Source organism: Ictalurus punctatus, chromosome 18 (genome assembly GCF_001660625.3).
Source record: "Ictalurus punctatus breed USDA103 chromosome 18, Coco_2.0, whole genome shotgun sequence".
Taxonomy (NCBI): domain Eukaryota; kingdom Metazoa; phylum Chordata; class Actinopteri; order Siluriformes; family Ictaluridae; genus Ictalurus; species Ictalurus punctatus.
The window spans coordinates 4,985,287-5,011,873 of record NC_030433.2 but is presented as its reverse complement, the minus strand read 5'-3'; the positions used below and the strand labels follow the sequence as shown (position 1 = coordinate 5,011,873).

Here is a 26,587-nt window from a genome sequence, read left to right as displayed (position 1 = left end):
AGCACGCTTTACTACTTTCCCCTGAAAGGATTTGGCACCACTGAAGACAGTCTATGGCCACCATCATCAATATTACAGCACAGGAAAGATTCTGACGATTCAAATAGTCTAAGAAGAACCGAGAAACACTTGCTCTTTTTTGCTGTATCGAAAATAAAGGGCTGGGGGGGTAAGAGAGAAACGAGAGCTCCTCCTTCGGTGTGTGTGTGTGTGTGTGTGTGTGTGAGAGAGAGAGAGAGAGAGAGAGAGAGAGAGAGAGAGAGAGAGAGAGAGAGCGCTAGCTAGCTGATTTAGGTTCTACGTCAGAGGGACGATGGTGGCAGGCTGGTAAAGATGGCCGCTCTCTCCGAGGACGGGAGATACGGACTCAATTGCGGCCGCAATACCGACAGAATCACCGTTCTGCACGTAAAACTTACCGAGACGGCCATACGAGCGCTAGAAAACTACCGAAACTGTAAGGTGAGTCTGAATGATTTAAAAACATCGCACTGTCGTCTAATAAACTTCTCCAGAGCTGGTGGAAGAGACAGCAGTGCCACGCACTATAATATAATCTGCTGGCCCAAATGGGGGAAAAAAGACGCAGTTAGGAAGTGTTGTCAAACTAATCTTTTATATGACAACGAAAAAAAAGCCTTCAGACTATGAGGCAGTGTTTCTTTTAAAGAAGTTAAACTAAATAAACGTTAGATGTGTGAATTTGAAACGTCCAGCTAACTGGAGAAAAAGCCACTTAATGTTGCCAGCTCTGCAATCCTTATATTAGCAAGCAATACCTAGTTTACTTCTGATTTAAAAAAAAAAAAAAAAACAACAACTACCAAACAAACAGTTTCTATTTTTATTTGTTTTCTAATCTGTCCAAAATGTTATCGAAGTGGATGTCGGTGATCCGAGTTATACAAACTTTCTTAACTAAATATATGTATCTGTATAGCACTGTATAACACACAGCTAGCTTTTCTATTCAGTTTATTGTCGGGGTTATTAAATTATACATGACTTGGCAAGTGGGTCAGGAAATGAAATGTAACCGGTTAATTGTGCTTTAAAACTATCGTGTTGATATAAAAGTTGTTGATGTTGTTTTTTCCTTCCACGGTATTTCTCAGCACAATGTAGTCGGAACATGTCTGATAGTATACCGCTAGTTGGTTAGCTAGCTGGTCGAGTTTGGGTTTTACAGCCAGTGTTTAATTTCACCTGTTAACCGGATAGCTCGGTTTTTAGACAATAATATCACCGTTGTTGAAGAAGTGAAAAGGAGAAATGTGACATTTTATAGCGTAAATGTTGAAGCAAAAAATAAATAAATAAAATTCTCTTCAAATATCCGTGCTAATACTTCTAGCTCGTAAGCTAAGCCTGCTACGTCTAAACCCTGACAAGATCCCTATATAGATGTGCTACACAGGGTTTAAATATATAACTGCTTCTGCACCATATATAGGGTATATTTGTATAAAATATCAACTGTTTGACATGAAGTAAAAAAAAAAAAAGAAGCTTGATTTGCTATAGCATTGCTGAAGAAAGTAATGGTTCGCTGCTTAACAGGTTTCGGGGTTTAAAAAAAAACACAAACATCCTAGTCGAGGTTTAAACTAGTGTCTGGCATTTCAATGGGGTTTGTATACACATAGCAAATATTTTTAACCAAGTGGTATGTTGAATTGGCTGCTATATTAGTTGGTTTATTTAGTTTATTTGGTTGATATACTTCGCCTTTTTGTGTGTGTGTGTGTGGTGCTAACCGAGCTAGCCAGGAGATATGCCCTGAGATAACTAGCTAAGAGGATTAATTAAAATAATTCACAAACCGACCTATTTACGAGCTAGCACAAAATACTCTGCGATCTTCCGTGATTTTAAAAAAATATATATATATATATAAATAAGTTATTAGTGTCTCTCTTGTCGGGGGATTTTAAATTATTTTGTATTTATTTGGTCTCTGTCTAACGGTTCGTTGGCAAGCTAGTTGGCTAAACTGATAACCTGCCTACTTACCATACGCAAAGCTTTTAAACAACTAGCTAGCTATCAATTCGAGAGCTAAATAAAAGTATCGTTGTGTGTCAACGTTTCAAGAAAGTAGTAAAAAAAAAAAAAAAAAAGATGGTTAAATATAGAGCTAATAAATGATTAATTTTGACACGACATGTAGCTATATTTGGCAAGTCATGTCTGATTTAGTGATTCTTGAGGTAAAAGTAAGCGAATCGATCGCTTGAATCCTTCTCGACATTTCTATAGCTTTTGAAAGCGAGGAGAATCGCTTGACGTGAGCAAACGGAGAGAAATTGGCTCCATGGCCTCATGAACAGTTACATTGTCTGGAATTTTTTTTTTTTATAAAAGCTCTACACTGACTCAAAGTGCTTACGAGGCAGTCTTTGAGTTAAAGCCACAGCAGGCCTACAGCACTCACTATTCAACATGGACTCACTCTCCAAAAAGGACATGATGAAGCATGGACACCCCCCCCCCCCCCCCCCCCCCAAAAAAAAAAAAAAAAAAAAAACGCACTGCTTATTTCATCTGAGCATATTGTGTTTTTTTCCTCAAAGGAGAAATTTGAGCAATAAAGGTGTAGTCGAATCGATATTGATCATCTAGAAGAAGAATATTCTCGTAACTAAGGTCCCGTTGCATATAAAAGCTGGATATGCGACTGAAATGCTGCATGACAACAACAGTTAAAGAAGAAGGCGGCTTTATTTGTCATGTAGACATTACAGCACAGTGAAATTCTTTTCTTCACATGTCCCAGCATGTCAGGAAGTTTGGGACTGAGCGCAGGGTCAGCCATGATACGGCGCCCCTGGAGCACAGAGGGTTAAGGGCCTTGCTCAAGGGCCCAACATTGACAGCTTGGTGGTGCTGGGGCTTGAACCCCCGACCTTCACACCTTACCAATTTTGACTAGTGCCATCGACTCAGAACTGAGGAGATGCATCTGTTTTGAACGTGAAGCGGAGAATAAAGGCGTACTTCTCTGTCCGGTCGTCTTTATTTTTCGTCAACCCTTTTTTTTCCCCTCTCTGTTGAACAAACCTTGTAAGTGAAATCGAAAATATAATGGAAGTCAGTGAAAACTTTCCTTGCTCTATGAGCTACCTTCAGGTGAATAATTTGCATGAATCCATGTGCTTTGCCAAGACAAGATCTGCTACAGATGCTGCAATGGATCGTTTAAAAAATGCAGCCAGTTTTTCTCCACACATTGATCTGATGCGCTACGGTCCCCCTGTCGTCGTGTTGACAAACCCAGATCTAGTGGCTGGCCTGCCAGGCTTTAAAGGTACTGTTTCCACTGCACGGTACAACTCGGCACGCTATACTTTTCTGAGCTTGCTTTTCCATTGCAGTTCTATGGTGCTGTCTCAACGTGGGTGCCATCTTCCACTCGCCTTCACGCAGGAATAATGTTCTTATCGAAGTACAAATACACGGTCAGGCCGTGTTCCAAACATCTTTCCTGTTCACTGAACATTGATCCTATTAAGGATGTAAAATAACCTACGTAGTGCTTGATATGACTGAGTTAGGTTCAGCCGCGACAGGAGTGACTTCGATAAACGCCTGTTTGGAAATCGGTAACAAGTGAGATTTAAAAATCTTAGATAGAAACCTTTTGTTGTAATTTTATCTGTAATGAGATAAATGATGCACAATTTTCAATTAATGTTGTATTTTCATAAACAAAGTATGTATTAAATGACGCATTTATTCAGGCCCAATACAGAACCACTCGTTAAGGAGAATCCTTGCTCCCTCAGTGCGTGGCTCACATTTAGTCTCTGCTTGCTTAGAACCTCAACTGAGGTGGTATTTATTTAATAAAAAAAAAAAAAATAGTGGGTACTATCCACAGTGGAAAAGCCCCCAAAAAGTGAGCAGAGTCAAGTCAAGCTGTACTGTGGACTGGAAAAGCACCATAAGATTTCCACTGTTGAGTTGAAACCTTCCCATCGGGGCAGTGTGGTTGTCAGACTAAACACTCCTGCTTCTTTTGGTTTGCTGAAGCCTGATTCAAGTTTCAACACAAAACATGACTAGTTCACAAAAGGTCAAACATCTGTTAAAGAAGCTGCTGTTGTCACGTACCACTTCGTCATGTTGCTTTTGCGTCACCAGACGCCTGAGGCTGTGACTTGACCACGGCGGGTCGACCACAGAGAAACGCTCTCCGATTGGAACCAAAGAAGAAATGCAGGATGCTGAAATTCCCATGCTGGATATTGTAAAATGTACTATGAAAAATTATTCAAATGAAACAAATTGATTAACAAGGAATCTTATAGCAGTTGGAACGACTTCTTTCAGCAGTCCCACAGCTGTACATGCAGTGGTTTTGTTACCGTTTAAGTTGGTACGATGACCAGTATGCAAGTTTAAACATCATGTTCTGTATGCTGTAACTCGAACGCAGGTTTCTGAATCCCACCACCTGCTGCACTAAACCCATCAGCTGGGGTGCGATCAGGCTAATGGTAGATGATGCACTTATATAGCGCTTTTATCCAAAGCGCTTTACACTGCGTCTCATTCACCCATTCTCACACACCGATAGCAGAGCTGCCATGCAAGGTGCTAACTTGCCATCGGGAGCAACTTGGCGTTCAGTATCTTGCCCAAGGAGTCATGTGGGCCGGGAATCGAACTGCCAACCCTACGACTAGCATTACCAGCTGAGCCACAGCCGCCCATGTGCTTGAATGATGTTTACACAGTACAACTTTTACGTGCCTGTTGACTAGCTAATGAACATACCATTTGTCTACTCTACTAGAAATGATGTTTCTGCAAATGTCTTCCAGTTTCTCATTTGCACGGTTGGACTTGGCACCCTCAAACAATATTTACATGGTATAAATAATTTTGCCAGTGGTTTTTTTTTATTTGTTTTTGAAGGATAAGTTTAGTGCCTACAGAATTCCGCAATGTTTCCGTTGTCTCGTGACACAAAAACAGTAAGAGTTTTACATGATTTAGCCAGCTTGTTTGAGCCTGTAGTCGGCTTACTGGAAAGTGTGCAGCTCTTTTCCTTGAGAAATGTGACCCTTTTACATCTATACGTTATGTTGTGAACCGGTTTATAAGTGTTTAAGTGTTTTGTTGGGCGTCTGTGCGGTGCCTTCTAGAACATTTGTTAATCATTGGTGGTCATTTTTCATCTCTGGAGTTGTGCCAAGACCAGCTGTAGTTGCAGGGCCAAAGAGAGAAGAAGGAATGCGTGAACCTATGACGGTGAATGCAGACTCGCGCCTGTAGGTCTTCGTGTCAACACTCGGACCTTTTTCTGTTTGATTTCGAGCTGCAGGCATGTTGAAGCAAGGTATTTATTTATGATATAGTCTTGGTAGCTTATCTTTCATGGTTTAGCAGAGAGCAGGGTTAATGCTGAGCCAGCAGACCTGTCTCTCTCTGTCTCTCTCTCTCTCTCTCTCTCTCTCCCTCTGTGTGTGTGTGTGTGTGCGCGCGCTATCGTCCTGGCACATACATGGTGATTTAGCAGTTATAGGAGAACCGTCTGGGCCTGGTTCTCCCTGCTGCTCTGTAACGTGAGCAGCGCTGTGCGGATATGTGCAGTAAGACTGTGTTTGGAGGGTGGGGAATGTGAAAATGATCTGGTTGTACAAGCCTCTGCGAAAGCACCCTACTGTCATTTGAATATAACTGAAGGCTGGTGGTGGTGCAGGGTTTTTTTTTTTTTTTTGTTTTGTTTTATTCCGGGGTTTTTTTTTTTTTTGCAAAATTATTTTGGGTTTAGGTTAGTGTTTTGGCATTGTTGTAGACAACCCCCCCCCCCCCCCCCCCCCCAAAAAAAAAAAAAGGGGGGGGGTATTTAATCTTGGGCATCATTTAAAGGTTTTTCTTGGCTCAGCTTGTTTTTCTACCTGCACAGCTGGTTTAGTTTGTGTGTAAGTTTGACTTGTGTGCTGCTGTTATTGCGTTATCTGCACTTTTCCTGAATAATCTGAAAATTATAAGACTTTTTTTTAAAAAATAAATAAATAAATAAAAAATTTTTTAGATGTGTGACAGGAACAAATGTACATTTCAGAATGCACAGTACATGGTGCTACTTAAAATGTGTGGATAAATGAAGCAAAAGTTGTAAACATATCCATTAACATGCTTTCGAACGTCTAGTCTGTAATGAGCACGAACATTATCAGTAGCCCTACGTTGTGTTTGCATAAACCAAAGACTGCAAATCGCTTTCTTAAGCATATCCCAAGGAGGCACTGACTTTACTGTAGGTAGATTTAAAACATTAATCTGCCATCTCCAAAATGTTTCCAACTAGGAATATGTAGGTGACTTTTTTTTTTTTTTTTTTTTTGCCCCCCCCCCCCCCCCCCCCCCCTTTGAGCACACAATTAAGCTGCCTTCGTTTTTTGCTTATTACTAGGGATGAGGTCATAATGCTATAGAACTTGCAAAGTGCAGTATATGCCCACTAGAAAACCATTTAAGGTTCAACCAAGGGAAACAATGTAAGGGGGGGGGAGTTGAGCAAAGTGTAGTTACAAACCAAAACTCTATGCCCTCGAAGTGAGAAGATGAAAGGCGGGGAGGGAGGGGGAGCGAGGGGGGGGGGGAGTTCTGTGGTTGGTAATCTCCTGTGAAAGTAGGCAGTTTGTGGCCATGTTTACTGATGATAATTTTCCAGACTCTTTAATGTCCCCATCAGGGCTCAACATTAATGCTTGTATTGGACAAGCAACGTGTGGTTTTTTTTTTTTTTTTTTTTTTTTTGACGGGCAAGTCAAAGAAGAGAATTTTACATGCGCGACCAGAAAAGTAATTCGAAACTGTCAATGACAAAATCTGTTATTGTTGTTAGAATTTTTTTTAACTTTATTTTATTTGTGATCTAGCCTTTGCGATAGTCAGTTATAAGCATGTTCTTCTGCTTCTGAAAATAATCTAGAGCGCATACAGCGGAAACGAGTAAAGTGCAGGTTTAAACAAACGTTGACTTTACCTCAGGCAACAGCAGCGAAGCGTGTCTTTCTCATTATCTAAGAAGTAATGTCTCAAGCCTTGACAACCCTGCCTGGTATAGCATAGACCTAACAAAATAAATAAATAAAGGACCAAGGAATCTTACCCAGGTTAGGAAAATAAGAGAGATTAATTAGACAGGTCATACCCTTGCTGTAAACACTGTAACTAGCTACATCACTACCCAGTGTAAGTTTACTTTTCTGCTGCAGAGAACCGAGTTTATTGCATACGTGCTATTGTCTTTCGTAATTTTTAGACAACCTGGAAGCAGAAACTTTGAGATGTGACTTGAGCATGTAACTCTTAATGAATTTAAAGCAACCTTTTTCTAAAACTAGAAAAGCAGCATTCAAAATGTACAGTCTCTCTACTACTAATAAGGAGCAACCGTTTTGATGACATCGTTCTGCACTTCAGCTTCTCCTCAGATTTTCTGTCCAATCAAATGCTGTCTAGAATCTGAAGTGTACCCAGCTGTCAAGTACAGCTGTGAGGTATTTAAACGCTATTGGCTGTTTTTTTAAAAAGCTGCAGGAGCCACTTGATGCGTCCCGCCTTGATTTCCTGTTTCAGTCGAAATTACGGCAACAGTTTCAAGGCACTTCAGAGGGACTTGAAGTGAAACTGAGTTTTATTGTTTTTTTTTTAACTACTTTACATTTTTACTTGAATAAAGTGGTGCTATTAGAACTATGCTAACTAATTTTTTTATTTTATTTTTTTTTTTTATAAATGTTACTTAAGTAAATTTACGTGTTCTAGCGATGTCAAATGGTCGGGCCTCATAGTCAAATGTTTCATTGTCTCGACTGCACAGCATTTTAGAAGTAGACGTGACCTTTTTTTTAGCCAACTAAGGCAGACGGACGGCTTGAGCGACGGAATAATGGCTAATCGTTGTTGGTTTGTTGTTAATTAAAAAGAATTCCTGTTCACGCCCAGCCCTACACAGACTGCTGCATACAGTGAAATGCTGGAAATCTCCAGCTCTGAACGGACTCGTTGAACTCGCAGACTCATCCGATCTGCTGAGCACAAGAGTCCAGCTTTGAGTCAGGATTTACCGACTCAAGGGGTTACGGATTGGGTTCGGCATGCACGTACGTGTGCGAAGGAAAATACGATTTCAGGGGTTAAAGCACCAACAGCAGAGCTGTCAGCATCTACTATGCAATGTGATTTATAAATGTGTAGAATGTATGATCTTTTAGCCTGTTCTACAGTGATATAAAAGACAGCTGAAAACGACACTTTTCTGCATTCTCTGCTAAATTAGCACTCTGAAGAAACACTGATTTTAAAAAAAAAAAAAAAAAAAAAAAAAAAAAGGCATCTGGTGGAATATCCAGTTCACTTGAAAGACACGTTTGTTGCTGGTAGCTTTCTGGGTACTTTCATGTTGGTTTGACTTTATCTAGGGGAACTTTTGACCTGTGAATTCATGAATCTGGGTCTTGTGAACCAGTAGAACTCTGGTCTGGTTAAAAAAAAAAAAAGAGAAGAGGGATATGCTCACACTAGACTTTTGCGTTGTGTGTGGCTTTTTCTGGGGGGCTTTTTTGCAGTGCACATCTGTGGAAAAGTGAAACTGTTGTTTCGGTACGGTTGATCTGTCCAGCTCGGGATCACCTGACCCGTTTGTGTGCATGCTACCAAAAAGAAGTCTATCTTGGCATGGGTTTGGGGGGGGGGGGGTGTTAAAGTCAGGTAAACGTATGAGGAATGTGAATGTTTTACATTTCCGTAGTGACGGACAGGTCGTCCCATGTTCCCTTTATAAGATTTTCTTTCACTCTGTAGGCCACCGTCCTGTAATTTCCTTAATACTCACCAGGCTGCTTATAAATCCAAACATTTCTGATTGCAGGTAAATATCAGTTCGGCGAATTACATGTTTAATCCTTTATGCTATTATAATCGAGACTTCCTGTCTGCAACATACTTTTTGTGGTAAAATGTTTGTTGTTTTTTTTCCCTTCCCTTCTTTTTCTTCTCTCTTCTTGGCTGGTTAGAATTACTGCATATTATTCTGTGACAAACGGTAAACCTGTGTAAAATCTTTTAAAAAAACGTCTATGAATACTGTGGAAATGTGGTTCTTTTGGTTTTCACAATTTCCATTTTGTGGTTTGCCGTTGCAAAACCCATCAGCAGTAACCTAATGACGTAATGCCTGACGCAACACTGACTCACTGCCTTTACTGACTCATTCGGGAAGATGGAGTTGTTGGAGATAGACGAAACGTGGTCTCTGGAGACCAGTAGATGGCTGTGACGCGTATTATCGATGGCTGACCGATCGACAGTGTCTCAGCTGTCTACTCGATCAACGATTCAGCTATTTCTGCTCAGAGCTTGCGCACAGAGTTGGGGAATATGGGACCCCTTGTATCGATCCACCGCTTGTGTTTATACTCTGCGTGCTGAAATTTCATAGTAGAGTGGATGAACTTGTTCTTAAATGTTGTCTTTTTAAAAGAAGAACGTGTACAGACAAGCCCAGTTTGGCCTTTGAGCGCACAACAGTTTAGTTAAAAGATCCAGTTTAAGCAAATCACTCGTTGGTGGAGTTTTCATCTGTTTTCTGTATGTGGTTTTTTTTTTGTTTGTTTGTTTTTTTTGAAAACGAACACACAAGCTAGTCACAGTTATGCCACATTCTCGATCTGGATTGGTCAGAAGGTTAAAAGGTGTATTAGGTACAATTATTATTCTTTTTTTTTTTTTTTTTTTTTATCCCCAAGACTAGGTCTTTTTAATGGCTATTTTGGTTTGGCATTTGAGAGGTTCCCGCGCAGGTTCACAAAACTCTGCCTGCAGGTTCTTCGGTGTCCTGTATAGTGTCTATGAAATGACTGACAGGAGGTGTATCCAAACGCAAACAAGCATTCCAGACCAGAAGTCAATTTTCCCTACGGGTTTTCTCAGTGACTTAAAGTGCACCTATTATGGTTTTTCAAATATTCCCTTTCATGTAGTGAGTTATAGAGCTGTTTGTGAATGTAAAAAGCCTGCAAAGTTTAAAAAATCTAAGCACACGACAAACGGGGTTATTGACTCCCCAAAGAAGGAACCGACTCGGAACGGCTGAAACGAATCATCGTAATTCCAGACTTACTTCCTGTATTAACCTACATAGGTTTGTAACAAAAAAGCCCCGCCTCTCGTCTTCATTAGCTGCTCGTGAACAGAGGGAGTTGAAAGTCGTTACGGTAGTTGGTGTTTTCCTTTTCGAAACATGCCGACAGAGGTAGACCAATCACAACAGACTGGGACATCTGACCAATCAGAACAGAGTATGTTCTCTGAAAGGAGAAGTTTAGAACGAATCCTTTAGAATGGATCATTTAACGAGTCATTTGTGACACTGGGGGGGGGGGGCAATGCTGCAGATTAAATTATGAGCACGTCAAAGTGTTTTTGACCTCAGATGCATGTAAACCTATCATATGAGACCTTTAAAACAATATTAGACACTTTTTAAAAACTATAGCCCGTCATTTTTAACTTGTTCTAGACGTCTTCCAGGTTATTCGTACAAGAAAGGGTTTATTATTATTATTTATTTATTTATTTATTTTTTAAGTTGCACTAAACTGTCGCAGCATTAATTGTTGAAAATGGTGAATCTTTCTGTGAGGCAGTGTTTGAAGGAGTCTCCAGTGTTAACACTTTGTAAGGGTTCGAAGTAACTGTTGCGTTAAGTCTTTAGGAAAGATGAATTTGTAGTTTCTTTAACATGAGAAGGTGAAATTTAGTTTTTTGTCTTAACTTCAACAGAAACAAAAAAGAGAAGTTGGTATAAGGATGACTTTTTATGGTTGTTATAAAGTCTGAAAGAACAGGAACTAGTTTTGCAGAGGTTTCACAGCCTGGAACGTAACTATAAATGGATAAGCAGTACATTGTGCTGTGGTTTTAAGTGAATAAAATGAGGAATGAAACGCATCACACCACAGCGGGGTTGATATTTTAAAAAAAATAATAAAAATAATCAGGACACTATCTTGTGTGTTATTACTTGCATGATGTCAGTTAAGAGATTATACTATGATTACAGTAATGCTTCAGGACTGGATACACACCTACATGAAACAGCACAGATTTACCACCGTGTACAGTACGGATATCCTGAGCAGTTCATTTCAACAATGAGGGTCAGTTAAAGTCAGTCAGGGCTTTCCTTTTTTTTTTTTTTTTTCCCCAGGGGAAGAAATACAGTAGAAGCTCAGAGGTGGAGTTTGGTCAGAATAGTTTGACAAGATTTAGAAAACCTTTTCCTTCCTGATCTTGAATAAACTGTCTGTTATAACTGCTATGTGAAGTACTGTGTAGACCCAAGAGACGTTTTTTCTTTTTCTTTTCTGGTTTAAGCTGCCTACAAATAAGACGTTTTTTTTTCTTCTTCTTTTCCAGAATGTACCGTCCTCACAGCCAACAATACATTTCCAAGGACTGCAAGGGGTAGGTGGACACTTAACACCAAGATGTGCGCTTCTAGTGGTAACCTTCAAATCATAAGCTGCATGATTTTATTTATTTATTTTTCAGGGAAGCTGCACAAAAACCGATATAACCCAGTCTATTTCTGAACAGCAATCAGAGAAAAGTGTGTGCTTGCGTGTCACAGCTCTAACTGTGTGTCTAACGCTAGTCCTGGTGTTTAGGAGTGTCTGTTTGGCCTGAGGGTCGAGTCTGAGCCTTTTTAGCTTTCACTGTTTGACCGTAAAAATAGCTGGTTAACCTCTGACCCTGTAAGCCACGCCGGCGTTTGCTCTTCTGGGGCTGTTAATACTACCCTGTAGTTATGCAGTTATGAGCAAAGTCTGTTTCCTTGCCCTTTTTTTTTTTTTTTTTTTTTTGGTGGGGATTTTTTTCTTCTTCTTCTTGATGCCTACACACTATAAACTGGTCTCCACATGTTCAGTTTAAATTTGTGCAGTTCCAACATTTGACCACAATGTAATCGCTCCGCCAAAACTCGCTGCTCGGTATCCAACGTTTGCGTCTTTAGTTTTGTTCTGCACCTAGACTGTAACAGAAGCATGTCTCGCCCAAGATCATGCATAAACACATGGCTCTGTCAACCTTCCAAAATGATTTATGACCGTGTAGTTGAATGCTGTAATATTAAATCTATAAAGGCTGTCATCCTGTAGTATTTTTATTTCATTTTTTTTTTTTTAGTCCCGTTTGCTTTCCTATTCCTAAACCGATGTGTAAATATAGTCCACAAGACGCATTAATAACTGAATTTACACAAATAAACCAGTTCAGAAGTTGTCCTGAGCAGTTAAAGTGCCGACTTTTCTTCAGAAAAATCCTCCAGAACCTGCACATTCTTTGCTTTCTAGCATCTTCTGTATATTTAACCCTTTTCCAACAGCGGCTATATGATGTCGAAGTCCGTCTTTTTCACACTGAGGACAACTGAGCGACTCGTACACGACAATTACAAAAGGTGCAAACGTTCACTGATACTCAAGAAGGCAACACGATGTGTTAAGAGCCGGGGGGTGTAAACTTTTGAGCAGGGTGTTTGGTGTAAATGATTATTTTTGTCTTCTGGGAAAATATAAATATCTTATGAAGCTTCAGAAGGGTAGCACTAAATGGGGGAGGGGGGAGATCTTTAAACAGAAGTGTAAACCTTTTGAACTGGTTCATTTGTGTAAATTCAGTTATTATTGTGTCTTGTGGAATGTATGTAAACATGTTATGTGAAATGGTTTATTCAGGCAGGACTATATAAAGAAAATGCCATTTTTATGATCCTTCTTTAAAATAAATAAATAAACATTTAGCAGATTGTGCAACGCGTTTGCACACTTGTGACCTCAACTGTACGTATGACGAGAACGCCGCAATGATGGCTGAACACTTTTGACGCTTCGTCACTAAAGACGTTATAAAGAGAGACATTATAAAGTCACGTCTCCCAGGGATTCGAGTACTCCCTTTGATATTTTCAATATTTTACATTAATGCGTTTTTAGCTCGGTAAATTGGACTTCTGGGTATAAGGCGGGCAGCTGGGTTTCGATAATGTATTCATTTATTATAGTAGCCTTAGTACAAACCAAACGCTGTGGCTGATCGGCTACGTTTGGGGTAAGTGCGAAATATATTTTTCGGCAAGTGATTTCCGATCATTTCGTGCGTCCATCTTTTTATTTTTCACGTACCGTTTGTGATGTAAGCATCATCGGGCGGGGGTTTATCCTGTCTCGTTTTTGCAATCCCGCAGCGCATCAAGATTCCAAAGTCGGACGTCTCAGATGGATCTCACATCTTCGATTTCTACCTGTCCAATGTCGGCAAGGACAATCCTCAGGGAAGCTTTGAATGCATTCAGCAGCATGTGCCCAGGTAAAACTAACTAAATAAATAAAAAGCCCTTTCAAAGAAATATCATCTGGCTGTTGTTGTAAGTGCTCCACATCTTATGCCTGTGTCTGCTACGTCTAGCTCCGGGGTCCCCCACTTGTCCTCTCTGGGGGCGATCCAGGACAAAATCACAGTGTGCGCCACCAACGATTCCTACCAGGTGACCAGAGAGCGCATGACGCAGGCCGAGGAGGACACGCGCAAGAGGGGCACCAAGGTCATCAAACCTGGAGGGCAATTCCGAGGCAGGTGGCTCTGTTTGGATTAACGTGCAGGTCCCCCAGGTCTGGTTCTCTAGTAGAGTGGATTAGGGAGTAAAAGTTGGTCAAGATAATACGGATTAATCTCTCGCTCCGTTTTATGGACGCTCGTTTGCTTGCTGGCGTAAATAGTGGCTTGAAATGAAATTCTGGAAGGACAAGTTGTATTTTCACCCACTGACAGCTGCCTTGGAACTGTTCGTCAGTGAAACTTGCAATTTTGCATTTTATATATATTACTGTGTTCACTGTTGCATCTAAGCTTCACCTCTTTCTCAGTAATGAAAGCTGATCGATTGTAGATTTAAAGCAGCGGTTCAGTGACGCAAACATCCTTCTATTTGCGTGGAAGGGTGAGGATGAACGCAACACGATTCATGGCGACACACAGTAGAAAAGTAGCACTGTAAGTCTAGTCTGTCTACGTCTAATACGTCTACACGATCACCTTTATATCTTTTTTTCTTTTTTCTTGTTCCTGTATAAAAATAGTGCTGAAACAAGGTTCAAGAAAAAGAGAAATGAGAGGAAAAACATGGAGGAAGGATTGGTTTGGGGGAATGCGACAATTGGTTTTGTTCTGCAAAGAGAATAAGGAGTCATGCCTTTGTTTTAGGCATTAATTATTTTCGGCTCTAGACCAGGCTGTTCTTATTGAGTGCTGAAAATAGAGGGTTTTTTTTGTTTTTTTTAGTTTTTTCCTCGAAGAATCCATTCCAGACCTCTAGAGCGATACAGTTGTAGCTGACCAGAAACGAGTGCAAGAATAGTTCACAGAATGGTGTAATAGAAGTACATAGAAAGCAACAATAAACACAACGGCAACACCAGAAGCTCTTTTTGGTTTTCTTAACGGTGTTGCAGCCCCCTATCCCCCCTCCCCACCCCACCAGTGGAGGCCCGGGTCTTCTGACCACCTCAGAGTGTTGCACTACTAACTAAAGTTTGTTTCACTGCTTCTGTGTGCCTCCTGCACCTGGGGAATTAGAGAGGGGGACATTTGCATCAAGTAGCCGAGAGGGGAAGCGAAAGAAAAGCAGGGGAAATGTCGAGCCAGTGCAGTGAAGCAGCTGGCCCTGAGGCTTTACCGTCAAACTTGTTTGCGTCTAGATATCATTCACCTGGAGTGAACCGCATAGTGTCGTGAGGAAAAACCGGGTGGCCGTGCCATTGATAAAACTGCTGATGTAAGGGCTTTAACTGATCGCTATCTGTAGTCGCTGTTCTCAGCCAGCTCTCTCCTTCGACACAGGTGCAAAGGTGCAGATCCGAAAGCCAGCTCCGTCTGCCCCCGACCCGGTCCCCGAGAGGAAACGGTCGACCCCCATGAACCCAGCCAACACCATCCGCAAGTGCCTTACCAACAACCCAGTGTCCCAGCGGCCATACCGGGAACGCATCATCCACCTGCTGGCTCTGCGCTCCTACAAGAAGCTGGAAGTCTTAGCCAGGCTGCAGCGAGACGGGATCAGCCAAAAGGACCGCAATTCGCTGGGGAGCACCTTACAGCAGGTAACAACACCGCAAGGACTAGGACACGGGGAGAATAATAAAAAGGTATTTGAGTGAGTAGGGCACACGAAAGGCAGTGGCAGGAGATTTAAGGGTGTGCAGGAGGCAGAGATTCGCAGAAAATCCCCAATATGTGATTGCACCTTTATAAAAAATGTAGCAATGCTGAATTTGGAGCAGCTCTCAAGCTGTGAGAATGGCCGAACGGCATCGGGTATTAATGTAGGTTTTAGTGGTTCTGCTTATCTAGCCCTTTAGTATTGTTTTGCTGACCATTTGTGCATTTAAATCAGGTCTTTACCCATGCCAAAGTGCCAAGGTATATTTTATATTGGAGTTTTGCTTTATCACTTTGCACTGCCCTACCCTTACAAATAATTATGCATTATTATTTTATCAGCACTTATCTGTTGATTTAAATAATTTGATAAGTGATATTTTACACCTTAAAGGTACTTTCAGTGCTTCAGACATTTTAATCTCGTCTGATCGTGTGTAGTTTTGGGACTTTCTGGCTAATAGCAGGCAATCATAGCAAGCCTGGTGGTATGCTGGTGGTATATTATTTAAAAAATAAATAAATAAATAAAAGTCTGACTGTTGTGAGAATTGGAAAATTTCAATATCAATTAATGGCGGTAATAATTGAGTATAAATAAGAAATATCAGATTGCAATTAGTGGCGTTATTAGATATCAATATCCATGTCGGGTTCCCAATGACATCAGATGGCGCAGGCCGGTTGTACGTGAGACGTGCATGTGTGTAGTCTGTAGTAGTGTAGCCGTGATGCGTTTAAGGATTGGCGAATCGGTGCTTTGAGAAGAAACCCGAAGCAAATGCGTAAGCTGGTATAAACTCGGTTTCGTATCACCAAAACCGTGGACTCCTGACAGATATCCGACCGCTATCACATGAACCTTCATGACTGATTTGACTCGGACGGGGGCAAATTTCATCCGGCGCAGCACAGCAGATCAGATTGGCAGCACTCACAGCTCAGTGAGAAGTCTGCAAGACTTTGTACTCTATTGAAGCATGAAACTATGTAATAAAATCAGCTAAAGCAGTCTGCATGACGTGTATGTGTGTGTGTGTGCGCGTGTGCTCCTGAATATCGAGCATGACTAGCTAATAAACTACAGATTAATGTGTCAGAATTGGACTCGCTTGCTCGCATGGTTTACAGCGCGTTCAGTAAGCAGGCTTTCTTTGAAAATATTTAACTGTAATGAATTGTATGGTAGGGGTTTTTTTTTTTTTTTTTTTTTTTTTGGCGCACGCTTCCTTTTGTTTACTTTTTGGAATGTGGGGAAATCCATCAAAGGGTCTCTTTCATTTCCTCCTGCGGGTTTCGGTGCAGAACTGTCTCTCCTTTTATTGCACTTTATGCATAAAATGCAAGTGACCACCAAGTGATTTCAGCAGGGAGAGAGGGCAAGGCTTTCTCCTTGTTTGGACAGGAGTATGAGAAGCGAATCTTAAACTCAGTTCCTGCTGCAGTGGAAAGTGAGAAGCAGCTTTATCGATTTACCTCACTGGTTTGTGCCCCCCCCCCCCCCCCCCCCTTTTTTTTCCTCCTCTGTTTGTATGCGTGCGTGTTTGCGTTAAACGCTGTCCTTATCATACAAATCATACAACATGCGCCTCGTTTATTTTGCTTCCTCTGGGCCTGCCTGCAGTGTTCACGCACAACAATTTTACTGTGCCATAATTATGGAATAGTTGTCCCTGCCTCTTGTACCATGTGTAACACTATTGCAGGAAAAGTGTAATGTTTAATAGGTCAGTAAGGTTTGCAGAATTGGCGTCCACTCGGCAGCCAAAGCAACTTGGCAAAGCTCCCAGGCAGTTCTTTTCAGTCAGGCTTCTATATAAACGTGAATCAGGAGAGACCCCTATACCAGAAATGACTCGACAAGATGACAACACGAATCAAAAAATGGTGTTTGGAGTTTGGCTTCAGTAACATGTTAAAATGTATTTTAATTCGTTTATTTTTTTTATTGCTCTGGCTACTGCATCTGTGAACTTCTCCATAAACAACTGAGCAGACTTACTGGAGTCTTCTACAAGTTTAAGGTATTACACAACAAACAAATGTTTGGGTTTTTTTTTTTTTTTTTTCGAGAGAGTGAGTTTCATAACCAATAACAAAATAAGCCAGAGAGCAAATTTACAAAAAGGTGCTTTGCTACGAGCGATTGCATTTTGCATAATTACGCACAAGTCCGTGTGAACAGAGTTTTCTTGTTCTTTTCATTTTTTAATTTTTTTTTTTTTTTTAAACGAAGGGTCGCAATAATTCTTGAGGTCGCTGTTTAAATCAAACAAGCCAGGTTTAAACGAAACGGGCGATTGAAATTTTAAGTGAGGTACTGCAGGTCAGGATGAAAGTGCACAGTTAAGCTAATATTTTTAGCCTGTTCTCTCTGACTCTCTTACTTTCAGGTTGCCAATCTGAACCCAAAGGACAACTCGTACTCCTTAAAGGACTTCATTTACCGTGAGGTCCAGAGAGACTGGCCCGGCTACTCTGAGGACGAGCGCGTTCAGCTAGACCGGATCTTGGCTCGGTAAGCCCTCAGCCTGTTGCGAGCGCTAGCACGTTTGGTGAAGAATGACCTTTTTAGAGAGGAACTGATTTGGAGTTCGAGATCCAGTAGCACAGAGCTGGATCTCTACAGGACTCCTGGCTAAGGCCTTGTTTATTCTTGGTACTTTAATGGATTTAAAAGATGTGTAGGTTACGTTCAGAAATTGAAGCACAAAATCCTTCGTCAAGGCGACAAGCTCGATACCAAATCCCACAACTTCATAGTACCTCTTGTCCAATCCCTGCAGAGCTGGAAGGACAACTTGGATGTTTGTTTGAGTGTAGGTAGCCTGAGTTGGAAAGCATCCTAAACTTGTTTTAAGTGGAAACTTCTTTCTTTTTCTTTTTTTTTTTTCTTCCTTAGTAAACTGGGCCTGCCTGCAGATTCACTCTCATCCAGCAGTTCTCCAAAAGAACCATCATCACCACAGGTATGGAAATTCCCATAATGGTTACAGACGCATTAATGGCTATCTAGTTGTGGATTTTTTTTTATTTATTTTTTTTTTATTATTATTATTATTCTTGCAGACATGTATTTGACTTAATTTGTAGCTAAAAATGGTTTTTGGATTATTATTATTTTTTTTATTTTTTTTTTGGCCATTTTTCTCTCTTTCAGAAGCGCCAGCCTCAGGGTGACTTCATCGACCCTCTGATGTCCAAGAAACCCCGTATCTCCCACCTCAGCAGCCGAGGAGCTTCGAGCTCGTCGGATCGCCGCCTGCCTACAGAAACCGAGGAGAAGAGACCGGCTCCTCCAGTGAACGCAGCCTGCCCGGGCCCTTCGTCCCAGCCCCCGGTGTCCCACCCTCCATCCGGCTCGAACTCCAACTCGCCCAGCACGCCCGAGGGCCGCGGAACCCAGGACCTGCCCCTGGACCAGAGCTCCACATGCGGGGAGGAGACGGAACCCTACGCACCCCGCTCCATCACTCCCAGCTCCAACTTTCTCCCAGCTTCTGCCACATCCCCAGCAGCCAACAGTAGCAAAAAGCCCAAAAAGAAGTCGAAGAAGCACAAAGACAAAGAGCGGGAGAGGAGAGCGGAGGACGAGAACGCACGGCACAGGGAGGGACCGGCTGAGAAGGAAGACAGGCCGAGAAAGAGGCACCGCATCGAGGCAGGAAAACACTCGCCAGCTAACGTGGACAGCTCTTCAGATGCAGACCTGCACCGAGAAGGTGGGGTTCACATGTGTGTTTTGCGTAAAGACAGAACCACCTTTAGAACGTACAAGCTTGCGTAATTTTATTGAACTGTCCTGCTCACTTAAGGACTCGATTAGTACGATTTTACCAGAAAAGGTTTTAGAAAAATGTATCATATGTAAACATCTCATTAGAATCTTAACTGCTGTATTTTCCTTTTGTTTGGTTTTCTTTGTTTATTTTATTTATGCAACGCTTGTAAGTCCGTTTTAGCCACGAGAATAGGCCCAGATGCTGACGTGGCAATAAGAGCTCCGTTAGCACTACCACTCATATTAGCCGTCGCATGCGAGTACTCCAGATGATTTCACGACGACAACATGGAGTCCTTTGAAATGACCAATCACAGGCTTGACTGCATAGCATGGTGATCTGCAGGGCTCGTCCGGCTTCCTGCCTCGTGCACCGCACTGCGAGTGGCTATAACGGCGTTATTTGTAGACGCCAGCCGAGGAAGTATGCAGAGACCTTTACTCGCCGTCCACGGCACTGATATTTGAGAAGCCGTTCGAATCACTATAGAAGCCACTGTAAAACGGAGGTTTCGCTGGTCATGCGCTCACATACTGCTTTTTTTTTCTTTCTTCTTTTTTTTTTTTTTTTTTTTTTTTTTTTTTTCCCCCCTCCTCTTTGTGACACGTTAAAAGCGAGCATTAACATATTGCTCAAGCTGATTTTTTTTATTTTTTATTTTTTTAGTCCGTTGTATTTTTCTAGTTTGCTTAGTCAAATGGTGATCAATAATGCAACACCCATTTTTTTATTTCAATGTTTATCTTAACATAATATTTGAGACTTGCTCTGTGCCTCCAGCTTATTTATCTTTCAGAATGATTGAAATTCCAGCTCAAGGTGTGTCTCCATGTGTAGTTTTATCAGTGTGTTCTGTCACATGATGTCACATGTCACTGTTCTCTCTATAGACAGAACAAGCAAACCTGAGCTTACTGAACTTCCCACACCAGTGATACCTGATTACATAGCGTAAGTTTATTTTATTTTAATTTTTTATATATAACTTATTTCCTTTAGTTTTAAAAAAAGTAGTTAACATGCTTGTGGTGTTTGCTGTCTTGCACTTCACCTTTGTAGGCTACAATTTGCCCTTCTAGCCTCAGTAAATATGTATTGTAGATATGTAAATATGTATTGTTAATGGTGTTTTAATTTTAAATATTAGCATTGCAAACTGATTTGACGTGTGTGTGTTTTTCTCTACATCTTTGGCAGTAAATACACTGCGGTAGTGTCTATGGATCAGAGGCAGTGCTACAAGGATGACTTTAACGGCGAGTACGATGAATATCGCACTCTTCACGCTCGTGTGGAGAACATCACACGGCGCTTCACACAGCTGGACGCTCAGTGCAGACGCCTGCTACCCGGAACCAAAGAGTACCAGGTATGACCACACACACTCACTGTTTAACTAAAGCCCGAAAATTCTTCCAGCCCCGCATTGCCATGCGTTCACACAGTAAAGCAACAAAACGTCCATTCGCTTCCCGTTGAAGTTTAAAACGCAACCAGTTTAATCGAGTAGTCCCTCTTTTTAAAAACAAACAAACAAACAAACAAAAAAAAAAAAATATATATATATATATAAAATATATATAAAATATATATAATATATATAAAAAAAACCCCCATTTAAACACTTTAAATGTCGAATGAAAGATGACGTACTGTGTTACTACAGTGTTGCTTTTCATTTGTGACGTGACGGCAACGTGCTGCACTGAAAAGTGAAAAATTACATTGCCCTTGCGTCACTTTATATCTTCAGTTTAAAAAAACAAATGTGGAGATTCACTTCAGATTGCTCGGGTTTGCTTTTTTTATTTTTTTATTTTTATTTTAAGAATTAAGAAGTTTGATAACCTGCTATAAATATTTATCACTTATGTTTTAGTAGTAATTCTGAAAAATGGATAGCTTGAAAGATCTAATTTCTAACCAACTGGTTTTGATATTTCCTATGCAGGAGGTGCACGAAGAGGTGCTTCAAGAATACAAGAAAGTCAAGCAAGTGAGGTTTTTTTTATATATATTAAAAGGTCATTCCTGATTTGAAATGTAACTTTGTGGTAAATGCAGTTATTTAATGTGAACCGTCTTTCTGCCTGTCGCCTGACTACAGCACAACCCGAATTACCACGAAGAGAAGCAGCGCTGCGAGTACCTGCACAACAAGCTGGCCCACATCAAGAGGCTCATTGCTGACTTTGACCAGCGGAGGGCGCAGTCCTGGCGTTAAGTGGTGGGACTCCAGCAGCCAATCAGCGCTCTTCTCAGCCTAAAGACCACAACCAGTGGCAGCCAGGGGATCAGACAGCCTGGAGATTTTTTGTTTTTGTTTGTTTTTTTTCTTTCTTTTGTTTTCTCACCTTGTATTCTCCCTACAGGTCATTTCTGATCTTTTTGCCTGTTCCTTATTCCCCTTTAACAAGTCTACATTTCATGAATATATATATACCCCCTCCCGACTTTCTTTTCTGCCTCATTGTTCCTTCTGACCACTGCCTCCACAGTTTAAGAGAAGAGAGCAACTCTTCCTGCTAGTGATGTCAAGCATGTCCAGGAGGATACCTTTTTTTTTTTTTTTCTTCTTTTTTTTTTCTTTCCCCAACAGACTTTAAAAGAAAAAAAAACAAAACAAACATTAAACATTTTTTTCAAAGCAAAGAAAATATACTATAGCTACCTGTATTTAAAAGAGAAAAAAGGAAGATCTATTTATTTTGAATGGAAGGAGAAGATTGAGTCCACGGATGATACAAGGGTTAGTTTCTTTTCTGGATGCAAATGCATTGCCTGGGGCCTTACAATATACAGTGTCTATTTGACTTCCTGAAGCCTTTGCACAGGGGCAGCTGAGCCAGTGCGTATTTAAAAAAAAAAAAATAATAAAAAAAAAAGAAGAAAGAAAGATATAAATAAAGAGGGTACATGGCAAAGGGGAGCATGGAGCCAGGAGCCATAAGATTCCCTTCCTCTTGGGACCCTGCCTTGAGCAGCAGCAGTATTCTCGCTCACCGTGCAAATGGTGCCTTAACGTGTTCGTTTACACACGAGGATGTGGAGTCCGACCGTGCTCCAGGGGCCCGGAGCAGAAGAAACGACTGTGACCTAGTGACAAAGTTCAGACACACATCCGTGGAAGGTGTGTGATGGGTGGTTTTTTTTTTTTGTTTTTTTTTTTTCTTCTCCTCCCTCCGTATGTATGTGTGTCTGTGCGTGTGTTTGTGTGCGTGTAGCAGCTCACATTCATGAAGCAAAAGAAAATAGCGACGGATCATCAGTGTTTGCTTTTGAGATGTTGTGCGGGTGTGTGCAAGAGCGATCAAGAAGAGTGAGAGAGAAATACTGTTTTTGTTTCATGGGGGGAGGGGAGGGGGTGAGCCTGTGACAGTTGGGGTTGGAAATCTGGATAAAAGAACATAAATGAGGAAAAAAAATAGAAAATGAAAACCAAAAAAAGCTGCTATAGCCTTTTGAACCACCAGAGCATTGGTGATCAACCTGGCTCAATGTTACATGTTCTTAACTTTGAATGATGAGGATGGCGAGTGTGTGTGTGTGTGTGCGCGAGTGTGTGTGTGTGTTCTCTCCACAGCACCAGACAAACACAAGAACACAAGGTTCTGTTTTCAGTGGGGTGGGGGAGGAGGCAGAACTACCAGAGCCATACCTAATATTACAGTTTCAAATGTATTATTCCTAATTATTCCACAAGTTTCAAAGAATAGTTATTTATAAGTAATGACTAGCATGCTGTTTTTGTTTAGGCTTTTTTTTTTCTTTTTTTTTTCCAGCAGGAGAATTTTGCAGACTTACTTTTGACATAAGCAAATCCTGTATGGTGATCCGATATAAACGCAAGTCTTTATTTTCATGAAATACAGCTGAGGGGCAAAAAAAAAAAAAAAAAAAACCAACTAAAGATGCTTAAGGTTTAAGGGAAACTTTGTTTACAAAGCCTTTGTTCGAATATATTTTGGGAAACCAAAAAAATCTATTGTTTTGATTTTGAAATAAACTGCATCTATTGGTTCAGCTCATATCTGTACGATGATACGCAATGAGTTATTTTCCTTAAAGAAAATGCTAGCATCATGAATCATTATGTTCCATTCATGCTTTTATGCGAAAAATGCAGATTCTGTCTGACAGGGAAGTGCACGTGCCACTTTCTCATGCCGTCGGATGTGATTAAAAAAAAAAAAAAAATTAAAAATTGATCACTACAGATATATATGCAAAGTCTTAGTGGATAATGAGAGACGATTCTACAGACGCTCTTATTTCTGAGTATTCTTACACTAGCATGTGTGGAAAAGAATCGGGTTTGGGTTAAACTGTGCAGCAATTAGCCCAGAATGTAGTATTGTGAATTCTGTTAAGAATAAGGAGTATTGAGTATGATTGGATGCACAAACGAATAAATCCCGTTCAGTATTTTTTTGCTCTGTCGCTGTCTGTTCTGAATCAGAGATGGTTGGGGGGCATGTCGATTAAATACGCATTCCTCCTACCCGATTTATTCCTGGACGCTTATTCTTTCATTTACATTAATCTTGCGGTCCAGAACTGCAGGACTGAAGACAAAGCCAAACGTGTGTAATGATTAATTAGTGGAGTCGAGCAGCTCTTTATCTCCCCGACTTTCACCCACACTCCTCCCTCCGTTAGTCTAAGCCCCAGTGCGTGTTTCTCCACAACGGTGTCCCGTCAGTGAACATACCGACTCCACTCTTAGGCTGGTTTATGCAGAGAGATCAAATCCTTTATCACATTCATACTTCAACTTGAAATTGGTTGTGTTTAAGAAGAGACCATTAAATGTGTGTTTGACACTAACCATTGAGAGAGGGAAGGGATACTAAGTGCTGGTTAAGGCACAAATTGAAACATGCAAAAATAATAATAATAATAATAAAATTGTTGGAAAGAAATCATACAACCTCTTAGGATTTAAAAGTGGGATGGGGTTTACTAAGAATGTTAATATTTCCAACATGTTCATCTAAGAAATGCATTACATGAGTTCAATAAAATGTGAACTTGGCAAAAATATTGCTGCGTCTTCCTTGTCCTGTATTTTATATTTTTGTCCTGTATTTTGACAGATGTCTTAATGAACATCTAGGCTTTTTAAAAACTGCACTTATTGCAAGGAAGTTGTAATATTTGTTATAACAGAGTGGTCACTGTTTGATTATATGAAAATATGATAAAGTGCTACTATAATAGTTTATTGAAGAAGAAATTTGAGAAACAGATGCAATGAGTCTAATGAAGGACATCTCAAAGATGCTGCGTATGAATTAAAATATTTGCAGTAAAGGATATGTCGTTTTATAACTGGATAAAATACCAACAGAAAGGGTTTAACTAAAGATGCTATACATGTACTCGCTTTATTCGAAAATTTCAGAAATCCGATTCGCTTTTGTTATGAAAAATCAGCTGACCGTACTCATTCTACAGTAGAAATATTGAAATACTTTTGAAATAAGATGATCGGGACCCAGTAGTGGGATTTTTTTTTTTTTCTTTTAGGCATACCGTTCTGCCAGTTGAGCAGAAATACACCACGGCTAATGTAGTTGGCTAGCATTATTTGTGGTTGTAGCAGGACTGTTTGACATTGATTCCTGTTTGGAATTTTACCAAATTTGAAAAACACAACGGTGTTCTGAAAGTTGAGTGCACCTGTGGCTGGTCCAAACTACACTTCAGTCATCTGTCAATGGCTACGTTTACATGCACCTCAGTATTACAATATTAATCGGAACTTGGCAATATTCTGTTTAGTATTGAGTCATGTAAATGCTGCAATCGGATTGCCCGATTCAGATTAAGACAATATTCGGATTCTCCAAATTCCGATTCCCACTCCTGGAATATGCCTGTTTTAATCGGAAATCTGTTCCATGCAAACAGAAATTTCACTGAAAGGAGATAAATATCATATTCGGGATATGACTTCAGCCTTAGATATATAAACCATAAACGGAATTTGATGTGCGTGTAAACGCAACCACTTACTCCAACTAGCACTTTTGTGTTGTCGGTTTTCTGCACAGATTTTTTTTTTTTCCTGCATGGGAGCATCATCAGAAGTGTACGATTGCACACGCCCAGCTTAGAGGGACCAGGGACTGCGACCACTTGCTCATGCTGACCTTTTCATCTCAGGTCTCCATCACTTTACTGTGCTTGTAAAAAAAATGCAGATTTTGACCTCATTATTTCATCACATGAAGAGAGAAGAATTCGTTCTGATGCGAACGAGTTCTGCGGAGACGTATTGGCACGTCCCCGGCTATTTATTTCACAGCTCGATTAAATGGCAACGTTAATTGATGAAACTGACGTTATTAAATGGATGTCGTTTCATAAAACTAACAGCAATAGGGGAGAAGGTGAACAGGGGAGGAATAAAATGTGTGGGGGAAGCATTCAGCATTTGAAATGTCTCGAGTTGAAAATCAAGTCAACGAAAGCAAAAAAAAAAGTTAGTATCGAATTCACTGTGGTCTTCTCACGTTTTTAGGATTTTAACTCATTTCAAATCAGTAGGACCTGTCCTGCACTAGTATTCCTAGCAACTACTTAAAATGGTCACAGTTGATTTGGCTGATACGCCGGTCCACAGAGCTGGTCTAAAGCAGCTGCGTAAAATCATATGCCATTGTTTTCATTTCTACTGAAATATAATGGCTGATATGGACACTGGCAGCATCATCCCAGATATTCATATTTTCATATCCAATTTCTTCCCTCTGGCTATTACTTTGTTATTAGGCTGTCCATTTCTCCTCAACTCACATCAGAAATACAAAGTGAAATCGTCAGTGATTAATTTTATAGGGGTGTCACATTTAAATTCACAGGCAGAGCTGTAAGTACGAGAACTGTCAGTCAATTCCCCAAAGAACCACAATAAACAACTTGGTTAAGGAGATGTTTCTTTAATATTGTTGGAAGGAGTCTCCAGTGTCATTGCTTTGTAACAGTCAGAGGTCAAGCTGGAAAGTTAAGCAAGCTTTGTGGTTTCTCAGTAACATGACAAGCTGTCCTTATTTTTCTTATTAATGTCAAGAGAAAGTGAAAGCCTGACTATTTCTGCTAGGACGTAAGCGAGAACAGGAACCGAGTTGTTTCATGGACATTCCGTTTTGGACATTAAATGGAACTATAAGCAAAAGTATGAAGCATCCTTCTTTAAAGAATAAATCATGACAGGGCCGTTGAGTTATTAGAAAAATAACACACACCTGAGGTGGTAATGCGTAATGCAACCACACTTTTGTCAGGGTTTTGTCCTTAAAACGCTCTTGTGTGTGGGACTGATTTATTATGCATCCCATATCAAGCCTCCTTTGGTCATTCTGAAATATCAGTTTAGCGCTAATAACAGAGACTTGAGTCATTGATGTGCAGTTATTAGAGAGAGAGAGAGAGAGAGAGAAATAAATGAATGAATTAATGAATCATCCATCCATTCATCCATCTTCTATACGGCTTATCCTTTTCAGGGTCACGGGGAAACCTGGAGACTATCCCAGGGAGCATGGGGCACAAGGCGAGGT

General features: G+C 40.6%; 1 protein-coding gene across 1 annotated transcript; it reads left to right on the top strand.

Annotated features, from left to right (window-relative positions):
* The first annotated feature begins 242 nt into the window (after positions 1-242).
* Positions 243-24,065, top strand: ell2 (elongation factor for RNA polymerase II 2). The gene is made up of 12 exons (XM_017492877.3): positions 243-462; positions 11,440-11,487; positions 13,271-13,392; positions 13,492-13,655; positions 14,923-15,182; positions 17,634-17,758; positions 18,143-18,209; positions 18,401-18,962; positions 19,913-19,973; positions 20,220-20,391; positions 20,974-21,018; positions 21,130-24,065. Exons 1-12 carry the CDS (start codon positions 334-336, stop codon positions 21,244-21,246), a joined length of 1,872 nt encoding a protein of 623 aa, XP_017348366.1. The 5' UTR covers positions 243-333; the 3' UTR covers positions 21,247-24,065.
* Positions 24,066-26,587: the final 2,522 nt, after the last annotated feature.

Excerpts from the sequence above, each read along its gene's own strand:
- ell2 (XM_017492877.3), top strand. The coding sequence starts at position 334 with ATGGCCGCTCTCTCCGAGGACGGGAGATACGGACTCAATTGCGGCCGC. Across the intron at positions 19,974-20,219 it reads GTGATACCTGATTACATAGC|TAAATACACTGCGGTAGTGT; the intron begins GTAAGTTTATTT and ends CATCTTTGGCAG. Across the intron at positions 20,392-20,973 it reads CCGGAACCAAAGAGTACCAG|GAGGTGCACGAAGAGGTGCT; the intron begins GTATGACCACAC and ends TTTCCTATGCAG.